The sequence below is a fragment of the Engystomops pustulosus genome, chromosome 2, assembly GCF_040894005.1.
Source record: "Engystomops pustulosus chromosome 2, aEngPut4.maternal, whole genome shotgun sequence".
NCBI lineage: Eukaryota > Metazoa > Chordata > Amphibia > Anura > Leptodactylidae > Engystomops > Engystomops pustulosus.
The window spans coordinates 50,401,618-50,413,843 of NC_092412.1; the positions used below are offsets into that span (position 1 = coordinate 50,401,618).

The 12,226-nt window shown below is 41.8% G+C and overlaps 1 protein-coding gene across 1 annotated transcript in view; it reads right to left on the bottom strand.

Moving 5' to 3' along the window:
* Window positions 1-6,878: 6,878 nt before the first annotated feature.
* GPD1 (glycerol-3-phosphate dehydrogenase 1) overlaps window positions 6,879-12,226 on the bottom strand; it is a 37,026-nt gene continuing 31,678 nt past the window's right edge. The window contains exons 7-8 of the mRNA XM_072134558.1: window positions 12,027-12,133; window positions 6,879-8,078 (exon numbers count right to left, since the gene is read on the bottom strand). Coding sequence (XP_071990659.1) covers window positions 7,982-8,078; window positions 12,027-12,133 — 204 coding nt within the window. The 3' untranslated portion in view covers window positions 6,879-7,981. The remainder of the gene's footprint in view (window positions 8,079-12,026; window positions 12,134-12,226) is intronic.

Consider the following 12,226-nt stretch of genomic DNA (forward strand, 5'->3'; position numbering starts at 1 on the left):
CAGAGCATTGACATTTAGCACAGAAAACCTTCCCAGGCTCAGTGCTCAGTCAGCAGATTAGGTTCCTTCTCCTTACACCAGAGGGTGGGAGGACAGGCCCTTGAAAAGGTCAGAGTCTACATAGACAGGGCTAACCTCACAGCTGCTTGGTCACAGGCAACACACAGCTTGCACTTTGTACTGTACGACTAGACAGCAAACAGATGTAAAACATACTCCAAGATCTCCTGCTATTCATATACATAACACCAGGTCATGGAGTAGGATGCAATAGTAGGCATGTCAGAGAGAAGGTAAAAGATGTATATCAGGTATGTAATAGAGAAGGCAGACCATGCAATGATAGGTAGAAGGTGTAACAAAGGCATGTCATAGATAAAGTAAAGATGTTATGATAAAAGACTTGTCATAGAGAAGACAGAAGATGGAATAATAGGAATGACATAGAGAAAGTAAAGATGTTATGATAAAAGGCTTGTCATATGGAGGGTAGAATATGTAATAATAGAAATGTCTTATAGAAAGTAGGCAATTTAATACCAGAAATGTCTTAGAGAATGGGGCACATTTACTTACCCCGTGTTGTACGGACGGTCCGACGAAGATGAAGTGCGGCACGATTCACCAACATCGCGCGCCCGAGTTCCTGCATCTGTCGCTTCCCCGCTGAGGTCCGCTGGAGTTCACCTTCTTCTTCCCGGTGCATGTGAGTGCTGATCTTGCAATACAATTTGCGATGTTAAATCCCGTGCGTTGTCCGAATCCGTCGGATCTTCCAACGGCCCGCCCCCCGATGCGCCAAAATCCGATAATGTGCGCCAAAAACCCCTGTTAAATTCGGCGCAACACGGAAATCGTTGGGAAACCCGCAGAAAATGCGGTACGCGGACCCTTAGTAAATGAGCCCCAATGTGTGTGAGAGATCTGATTGAAGTGTTTAACAGTAGAACTATCATGGAGAAAGTAGAAGATATAAAAGTAGGAGAAAGTAGAGCTGTGCAATAACAGGCACATAATAGAAAAAGTAGAAGATGCAATAATAGAAGGTTAATTATGAAAGGATAGGTATATTCTAGGAGATTCAATAACTTGATACTGTAGTATCAGCGCTGCTGTTTAACAGAGAATCAGGGACTCCTTGCATCATATATCAATATGGTGCTTGGAGTCGCATCCGTAATAGTGGGGTAAGTTCATGATACAGAAATCTGCACTGTCTGTGATCACAGGCACTGACATTTGGCGCAGGGTAGCTTCACACTGGGCAAATTTAGGTTATGAGCCATAACTGTTCAGGGTCCTGTTTTACAAACTGAACCGATATATGAAGCACAGAGTTCCTGCTTTCCCACTAAATAGCAATGCCGACACAGTAAATATATACATACCAGGGAAGCAGGGATTCCATCCTTCTTATATCAATCTGGTGTTCGGTCGGTGAAACAGGACTGTGCATGGTCCGTGGTTCACAAATCAAACTCAGCAAGTGTAAAGCCGCCCTTATTCTGTGGATAGTTTGTAAATTCTCACGTGCAAAACCCATTAACATTACAGATAACAGACAATGTAAACTATTATCTCCCGATGCTAATGTCTTAGAAGCTATATTTATGTTTTCATTAGATGCAGTTGCATTACACAGGACGAATAATAGAGCTGAGAATTTGTAGGAATTTAGCTGCTCCGAGCTTCACATGACTCTAAGCAGCAGGGACAGTGTCCAACAATACCCCATTGTTACAAGGCTAATTCTAGTAGGGCTGGCATAGTCAAATGTTGTCACACACTGACTGTAACCACTAATTTAACTCATTATACCACTGGACCAATCCTAGGAAAGAGCCTTTATCAGCATGGAAGCTGGATATGGCTACATATCTGGGGTTTATACTCCTGTCAGCTTCCTGTCTGTCCACAGTTAATAAAAATGGAAAATTTTACCTATAAGACTTTAAAGGGAACTTGTGATCAGAAATTGGCCTAATAAACCGCTACCAGTATGTTGTCGTGAGGCTGAGCAGCTTCTAGATGATGCTTCTTTTATGGCCTGGTGTGGAGGCGTCATCCAGAAAATCAACTTTGAAGTGAGATGTCAACTGGTTGTATGAAGTCAAGGAGGCGGAGAGTTTAAAACTAAAGTCAAGCTTTCCCTGCCTTAGACCGCCCCCTTTACTGTCATTTTGGTCCTGCGTCCAGGGACATCATGACCAGATCTCCTGAAATCCGGCACATAATGTCAATCGCATGGGAGGAAGTGTTCCGATGCAGGGGCAGCTTGACTTAAATGCTGAACTCTCCACCTCCCTAACTTTGTACAACCAATTAACATCTCACCTCAAAGTTGAATTTCTGGATGATGCCACCACATTGGGCCATAAAAGATACATCATCTAAATAAAAGGTGTTCAGCTGCGTGACAACATACTGGTAGCGGTTTATTAGGCCAATTTCTGATGACAGGTTCCCTTTAAGACACAACGTCATCATCTGTAATGGAGTCAGATGGAAAATAGTGTGCAAAAGTTATTCTTGTGATCATTTGCTCACTATTATCAACAATCATGATAAAGCTGGGAAGCATGAAAGGTCCTTTATGGAATAGTGTTTTACACTCTTCAAAGGAAATTAAGATCAAATATGGATAAACCAGGGACAATCACTCATAGATTCAACCCCCGAGATTTTGGTAATAGGTATAGGGTATATTTGTAATCCCTGGCCTCCTTCTTTCTAAAATCAACATTTAAAATTATGATAATGAGCCAGAGAGGCTTTGGGGGCGTTACCAAAGTCCTTCCTTCAGGTTCACAGACTGTAATACTGTGCAGGAGCATTTCTCCCTCCCACTGTGTACTACAACTTCTTCTGTTGCTGTGAGATTACATCAGGCAGAGAGAGAGGGGAAGTGCTGAAGGAGCAGAGGGGGAGACACTGTTACAGCCTGTGAAGACAGAGCATGGAGGCACTCTGGTAACTCCCCCGGGAGCCCTTCTGGCTCATTACCATAATGTTAAAAGTTGATTTTAGAAAGAGCCGATAGATAACAAACATAAGAAGATTACCACAGTCACAGTAACCGTCACGAGTAACTGCCCCCGGTTTATCATACTTGATTTGGATTGTTGAGTTGCTTAAAGGAGACTAAACTGGAAGTGTAAACTTTTAAGTGTACTTTTTCCATTAAATAAAAGGCACACAAAGCTTGGTTATTGACAAATGCAATATACCGCCCAACCCCGTGATCATCGATCTGCCAGTGATCTTAGATTAATCTCTATTAATCTCATTCACGTCTCCAGGACTTCTGCTGAACTGCACCAATTCTCTGAAATGCCCTTCCCCTGACTACCAGACTTATACCCACCCTCCAAATTTTTGAACGTGCTCCTAAATCCCATCTCTTTAGGCAAACCTATCACACTCGCTAACTGCATGAAATGTTACCTCTCTTTTTATTAATCTATCCTGGACTCTGTAAATAAGAAGGTTATTGGTTTAACAAGGATTGAATCATCTGGTAGATAATTATTTGTTATAAACATTTTTATCCAATTTGGGCAGACATGTTTGCTGACACCAAGTGAAGGATGAACAATCTTTTACTGAATATTGTTTCAAGGAAAGTTTGTTCATGGATGAAAGGGTTTACTACAAAGGCTGCTCACACGTGTATAAACTTTCACCTACATTCAGGTTTTTTCTGCTCAGAACCAACAAGTCCTGGATGTTAATATGAAACTACAGTATGACTTCTTATCAATTTAATGACTTTCACAGCTTCAGTATCTGACACTGAATTCACTTGTTATCAGCAAAGGCAGTGACCAGGAATAGTAGTAGAAATTAACGGGCAAATTATATTTTTTACTTTCCATATAGTTACTTTTTGTATAATGCAAAGGTATTCAATTTTACATCTGTATATATCAGTGATGGTGAACCTTTTGGAGACCGAGTGCCCAAACAACAACCAATATGTACTTATTTACTGTTAAGTGCCAACATGGCATTTTAAGCATAGTGTCCCCTTTTGCAGGCATAGGTAATAATAACCCCCTTATTTACCCTTACAGGTAGTAGTGCACATATGGGTAATAGTAGACTCTTCAGTGGCCCGATCAGGTTATATTGACTCCTCTTGACAGTGTTCCTACCAAGCTAGCACCTGTAGGTTTTAATTTTTCGTAATGGCACGTGTCAGTAGGTGCTTCATCAGTCTTTCTCCTTTCCTGTCTTATACAGGAAGTTCTCTGAGAAAACAAGTAGCAGGAGCATTGTGTGCCATTATACATAAACATTGGATATTTCCTTTAAACTGAGGGTGGCAAGGGTCACTTGTGCACCCCATATCCTTATTACAAGTCTGAGTGCTGTGGCACCTATAGCTATACCAGTATTTTCACAAATGGGAGTTTTATTGCAGATAATCCCTGGTCTTACATGTGTTCTTCAACCCTTGGCAAGTTTGATTACCATACTTGATAGAATTTTTCTGATGTATCACACTGATATGAAGTGATCCACCTTATACACTTTTAGCAGTTTGGGATGTAACAGAATCTGCAGTGAGAGCTTTTTCACATATATATAAATACAAATAGCATAAAGGTGCCAGACTAATGAGACGGGCCAATTCTAGGCTACATTATATGGCCTCCTCCAGCGCCGACTCCCTGACCTACCCATCATCAACTAAATTTATTCTCCATAATGCATAATATAATTTAGAATTCCGTAATCCCCAGGTACCTCTCTGGCACTTTATAAATTATAACTCTGGAGTGGGGGTCAGATCAATGGCCCCTTGGAAAGCGATATTCAAGCTCAGGTCTTTACAATCTATTAAATTCTCACTATTGCACCAGTAATATAAACTACACAATCACCGGCTTTAATATAGACGCCTGCACGATAAATTGTGCATATTTATTACCAGCCCTAGAAATAACACAGTCAAAGCTAGAATTTCTCTCGTCACCTTCTAGAGGTGAGCATATACTGTAGGGCTTCACTTATTCTGCTACTAATATAATGCTAGGACTTTGTACAGTAAAATAGGAGTGTGCAACAGAAATAAAACAGAGACAAATGTGACTTGTTAGGTGGCATCATTGGGCACAGTCTATGTAAGACATATTGTACCATTTACCTTAGGAAATTTTCCATTCAAGAGCAAAGGTATAAGATAACATATCTGTTTGACTATGGCGGCTATCTTTTTGCAGAGTGCAACTGTCTTCTAGACTTTGCTACCTGAAGCGTGGTGATGGAATAAGCAGGTTACAGGTTGATTTACTAGTTCACTGGAGCAGAGTAGTTTCAGTCTACATATGTATGATGCATGGAGTCAGCAGCCAGACAGTAGTTGTCCGGTGGTGCTGTACATAGACTATGTCTTATTCACCTAGACAGGAATGGACACACCCCTGGAATGGACATTCTTCTATGAACCCGTGACTCCTTACAAGTCAACATGAATTTACCAGACTACAGAAGGGCATAATTGTAATCTTGTTAAAGAGGTTGTCTCTAGTGTATAGGTTATACTCTACACACAGGATAGGGGAAACAAGCTAATCATTGAGGGTTAGACTGCTGTGACCCCATGATCTGAGAACAGGGATCCTGTTATCAATGATGGATGGGGCTCCCTTCACTGTCTATTGGAGCAGATAATCTAGCACTGCTATCGCCAACCACTCCCATTTAACCGAAAAGAGCGGCTGGGCTTATGCTTTTTCAGATCTGCGCTTTCCGGATCATGGGGGTCTTGTTCTTGTTATTATTGTGGGTTCCAACAGTTGGATCCTCATCAATAACCTTTTTATGCTTATACTGTGGATAAGGGATACATTAAATACTTGGGAAGACCCCTTTTAACCTCCAGGATGATCAAGTTTGTGGTAGAGTGAGGGCCTAAACCTTCATGACAGGTTCCATCTAATCATTTTAACCATTTAATAACTTTATGAAAAGTATCTTAAAGGAAACCTACCACTGCCCGCATGATGAAATCATGCGAGCAGACCACCTGGTAGGCTACTTAATGCTGATGCCGGCACATAGTTTTGTTAGGCTCGGCAAACTTTACTTTAGCTAAAAAAAACCTATTTTCTTACATATTTAAATGAGCCCTCCGGTGCTACCCTGCGCCATCTTCGGGCTGGCGGTGGCTTCCGATGTTTAATTATTCCTCCTTCAGCACCAGAGGGCTCATTGCGAGACTTAGTGTCTGCGCATGCGCGATAGGTGCCGAGAGCTTGGTGACGTCACGGCTCTCGGCACCTGAAGGAGGAATAATTAAAAATCGGAAGCCACCGCCAGCCCGAAGATGGCGCAGGATAGCACCGGAGGGCTCATTTAAATATGTAAGAAAATCGTTTTTTTTAGCTAAAGTAAAGTTTGCCGAGCCTAACAAAACTATGTGCCGGCATCAGCATTAAGTAGCCTACCGGGTGGTCTGCTCGCATGATTTCATCATGCGAGCAGTGGTAGGTTTCCTTTAAAAGTTTCTAATACATAAAAAAGGGAAATTCCTGGCATAGAAGCCTTGAAATAATCACAAATGCTACCACTTGTGATCCCCCCCCCCTTTTTCACCACCTCTACATTAGGAGGCTGGCACAGAGTGTTCCTGTCCCTACGCCGGGACACTCGCTAGAGCCGACCACTTTTCATAAGAGGCCGGAGCTTCTTACTGTATCCGTCGGCGCCTTATGGGCGAAGGGCTGGCATACCCTTGTGCACGAGCGCTGGTTTATGATAAATACGCCCCACTCTGTTTTTAGGGTAGGATAATGTACCCTATGTATATATGACCATGACAGGATGATGGGAATGAAGTAGTACATAAAGAAAAGTTCACATAAGACCAATAGTGTTATGTATCAGTTTATATTTCATTCAATGACATTTCTTCTGCAGATTAAGACATTGAAAACTATGGATATTAGGTACGGGATTCAGTGGTTTAACGTCCCTCTGCCAAAAAGTAAGAATTTTTGAAGCTGGAATTAGAAACTGAAAGACTAGAACTTGTTGTAAGCCAGATAGTAAGTTAGAGAAAATTCAGACACAGCAGATTAATTGGAGAAATTTGTGCAACTTAAAAATCTGTTCCATGCATGTGAATGAGGAGGTTTCTGCAGAATGTGCAAGGATTTCTGCAAACCCCATTCACATAAATGGGACTGATGAAGAAAACTCTGCAAAATATCATCAGAGTTTGAATACATCATAAAAACCTGACGGTCTGTAGCTACTAGTGTTATGGCTTTGTTTTCAGACTAAAGTTTTCAAACCTCATTATGGCCTTGCATTTACAAACGGGATTATATAGAAATATTTCTTTCTGAAAAACTAAATAAAAAAATTCCCTTTGGGAACATACCTTAAAATTCTTAAAGCAAACAAGTCAATGTTTGCACCAACAAAGGCTTCTGGGTATGAGGACCAAATCTAACTAATCTCTGAAATTCCATGCAATGGGGTTAATATAAAGTAAGGGTGTTCACACTATATACATATACCTTAACCATAAGATTTGGGTATAAACGGCTTATGGCTGGAAATCTGAATGTTGGGCGGCCAGTGATTATGCGAACAGGGGCCTTCAAGCACCCCATATAAATGGAGAACTCGGGGGCATGCTTGATCACCTGCCCGCACCTTATTCATCTCTATGGGAATGGATTAGAAACCCAGTAGAATTGAATAGAGCTCTGGAGCTCTCCATTCAGATTGGGGACACTTTCATGTCCTGTTTTTGGGGTCCCAGCAGCCAGAACCCAGTCATCAGATACTTTTGTGGATAAAGTATTTGGATATAATGTACGAGAGCCCCCTTAGGTTTATGATATGTCTTTGTACAGTGTTCACTTGGAGACGTCCATCAAACATACATTAATTATGGGATTAGTTTTGTCTTTTGTGGGAAGACCCATGAATTGGAGGACTTGAAGGCTAAAATAGAGCGGTCCAGTTACATGTGCTCAGGGTGGTTCTGGAGGCAAGTTATGAATTCAGTCACAGGTTTTCCTTCATAGCAGATCTGATATACAGCAGTAAAGAGCGGAAACCTGCAATACAAGCAAAAATATGTCAGAGATCTGCTTAATACATCCTGGTGTTCTCAAGCCTGGATAGAAAACATAACGTTTGAATGGAAACACATCAAATAAAGCAATAAAAGGCACATTTTGAAGTTTGTTAAAGCAGCTAAATATCAGGAATACAAATAAAAATACAATAAAATATTCTCTCTTTTCTATTTTCACCCATTTCATGTAGATGCCATCAGCAAGTGATAAGGAGCTTACTGACAGCTCCAAACAACCAAGTTACTGAAAGGAAGGCATGTTACTAAGAAAACTACCTGCCTCATTAACATCACTGAAACATATAGGTTGTACAGTTATACATGATACATTTTATTTAAATAAAAAGTGCTATGGGAAGTTATCATGTTTTGATGATGTTTGCGTCAGCTTAGGGTACATTTACACGCGGTATGCCCGCCGTGTGCTGGAGAGGAGGAGGAGGTGACCCCTCCTCCCTCCATAGAGAATAGCGGCGCACGGCCGCACACATGCCGAAAGATAGAGCATGCTCTATCTTTTTACGGTGTGCGGCCCGGATCGGTGCCACACATGTGTGGCACCGTATCTGCGCCGTACTGCTATTGCGGTCTATGGGGACGTACATGCGACCGCATGTACGTCTCCGCAGACGGCCGTGTGAATAAGCCCTTATGTGTAGGGAACACCCACTGGTTAACTGCTATGCCCATAGTAATGTAGTGTCCTATCTGCAGGCAGCATGTTATAGAGCAGTAGTAGCTGAGCAGATTCTATATAGTGTCATATATGTAGGCAGCATGTTATATTATTTTTTTAATACTGGGGGTAGGCTGTATACTACTGGGGGCAGGCTGTATACTACTGGGGGCAGGCTGTATACTACTGGGGGCAGGCTGTATACTACTGGGGGCAAGCTGTATACTACGGGGGCAAGCTGTATACTACCGGGGGCAAGCTGTATACTACCGGGGGCAAGCTGTATATCACCGGGGGCAAGCTGTATACTACTGGGGGCAGGCTGTATACTACTGGGGGCAGGCAGTATACTACTGGGGGCAAGCAGTATACTACTGGGGGCAAGCAGTATACTACTGGGGGCAAGCAGTATACTACTGGGGGCAAGCAGTATACTACTGGGGGCAAGCAGTATACTACTGGGGACTGGCTGTATACTACTGGGGCAGGCTGTATACTACTGGGGACTGGCTGTATACTACTGGGAGCAGGCAGGGCTGGCTGTATACTGCTGGGAGCAGGCAGGGCTGGCTGTATACTGCTGGGGGCAAGCTGGGCTGGCTGTATACTGCTGGGGGCAAGCTGGGCTGGCTGTATACTAAAGGGGGCAGCTGTATACTATAGGGGGCTGGTTGGCTATATACTGGCGGGGGGTCTGTGACCAATGCATTTCCCACCCTCGACTTATACTCAAGTCAATATGTTTTCCAAGTTTTGGTGGTAAAATTAGGGGTCTCGGCTTATACTCGGGTCGGCTTATACTCGAGTATATACGGTAACTTTACCTGCTCCATTATATACTAAATACAATCTGCTCAGCTCCTGCTGCTCTATGGCATGCTGCCTGCAGATTGCACTGCCTTTTCTAGCTGGTAAGTTCTAAAACATATTGCAAATTTATATGGGTCATTTAAAATGTTAAAGATGTTTGTACTGAAATATGACCAAGCCCAAAAAAACAGCAAAAAAGATAATGAAGGTATAATACAAAGATTCTAGATTATCACTAGAAAACGCTAAAATATACAAATGAAAATGTAATAATACCGTACTTGAAAATTCATATTTTTATATATAGTAAAATCTCTTCTGCAGACCACCTATGTAGAGCTCCCCTTATCCAGATCAGATTTTTACATTTTGTCCTATAATATGTACGATCCATTGCCCATTCTTTGAGAAGACCACCCCCTAAAAGGCCACTTTCTGATTCAATTTTGGTGGTTGTCACAAAGAGGTTTCACTGTATATTATTACATTATTTTGCAGGTTACAAAGCCTCAGCACGTAGGGCACAAAACTTGGGAGCCTCGATCAAAGATATCACACAATGAGGAATGTTGCTGTCGGCTCTGATCCGGATACACGGCTAGATGACTCATTTATAGAGGGTTTTGTTAATAAGGCTGCAGAGAGTAGGAGAGACTCAATGCCAGGAACAGTCGAATGCACACGACTAGCACAAATATATAGGCAGCCAAACTGATACATTCACAGCATCAAATTAACACCCACCATAGCGCAAACAATAGACCACAGAAGATATCAATTTTGATCCCTGCTGGTACCAAATTTAGAACCAGACAGCAGAGATTTCTGTGCCCCACCGAGGCAAACAGGAGCATGCTGTGCCCATGATTGATGGTAACTTATGAGTGACAGCAGCTGATTTACTCTTCATTGTGCCCATTATGTCTGCTAATGTGCCGCACTGCAATAAAACCATTGAGACGGCACATATACAATAATTATAGTTATTACATCCAGTAAATTATAGGCAGATGTGTGTGGGTAGGTAGGCACCGGAGACTGACAGATTATATAAGAGCGGTATAGTATAAGGAGCTTCACAATCATAGCCACAACCCAGGTATATGGTCCTAAATGGAAACATCAATAAGTCAATGATACCAACGCGTTTCAGTCATAAACATGTCCTGACTCATGGATTTATGCGCAAGGACGTGTGTACACCTGAAATGTGTCGGAAATGTTGAGCGGTGGAAGTAAATACAGATTTTAAGGAATATTGAATCCCGGTCAATAAGCTGGATCAAATGTTTTCCTGTGTCCTTTTTTTTTTATTTGGAGGACCTGGGCGTCCCTCGTGGGTGACACCATCCATATACAAGTGTATCTGATCCTAAATGCCACATACGTAATCCAAATAGGACAGAAAATCTGTGTTACAATGTTGTTTCATTATGTAATGCCCAGTATTTTTCTTTATTCTCCATGGAAGAAACAAGACATAGCAAGTCCAGCTGTAATCCATTGTCAGTCTGACACCGGAAAAATAGAGTCTGGTTGAGGATTTGGGCAAAACTACTCTTACTTTAAATCTCACAATGTTTTCGGTTGATTTAGGGAGTATACTATGCAAAAAACTGAAATAGGTATTCGGTAAGGGCTTTAAAGGGATGTATCTGTTCCTTTATGTGTGTCATTAGCATTGTAAAATGTATTCAGGATTGAAGCTGGACTTGAAGCATATAGCCTCACTACTCCACAGCCCTTCCCATTTGCAATGCTGTAGTATTCGAGAAATCTGATGCAGCTTTTGCTCAGGGCAAGTGATAGGGTTTTGATACGACTACAGAAGGAATAAAGAGGTTTTGGAGCACTGCAGTGTGAGGACACACAACTGCTTGACAAGGAAAAAACAAAAATCTTAATTTTCAATCCATTTTCACAGTCCAGCTACTAACAACACACACAAAAGTATATGTATAATCACTATGGACTAGAACATATAGAGGAGTTAATTGCCAGGACTGGAGTTTAATTAAAGCAGACACCTATGAAAGCTTTGTTGAAACAAAGACACTTACATTCTAGTGTGTGCCCCCTCTGAGCCTGAAGCCACTGGCTCATTTGCATAATTTTTAAAGCCTAAGTAGCTAAAAGAAGGACATAAGAAGCTAAAAGAAGAGCGCACACCAGTATGACAGAGGGGGCACACCAGTATGTCAGTGTGCTTGGTTTACAATCCTTGATCATGGTGGTAGATTTTTTTTTTAAATGCCACATACATTCATTCAACTTCTGGGCACAAGCGTGGCAACTTGAGAAAAGGCTTTGATGAAAAAGTAAAACTTAAGATATCCTAGCAAGGTGACAGAAGAAATTCATTATCTGTTGTGTGCCAAGCAGACATGTCCCAACCATCATGCAGACAACACAGTACATTGGGTAAGACTCTCCTGTACGTACTTCTCTACCATGTTTTTGCTCTTGAGGATGTGGTTGAGTTCGGCCGAGGTCTGTGGTCCCTGCAGTTTTTGTCCGTTCAGCATTTCCTGCTCCAGCTGCTCTATAGACTGGAATAGGAAAAGTAAGGCATTAGGTCTGCACTGAGGGCAACATACAACAAGAAATATAGCCAATAAATAAAACATTGAAATGTTCTCACC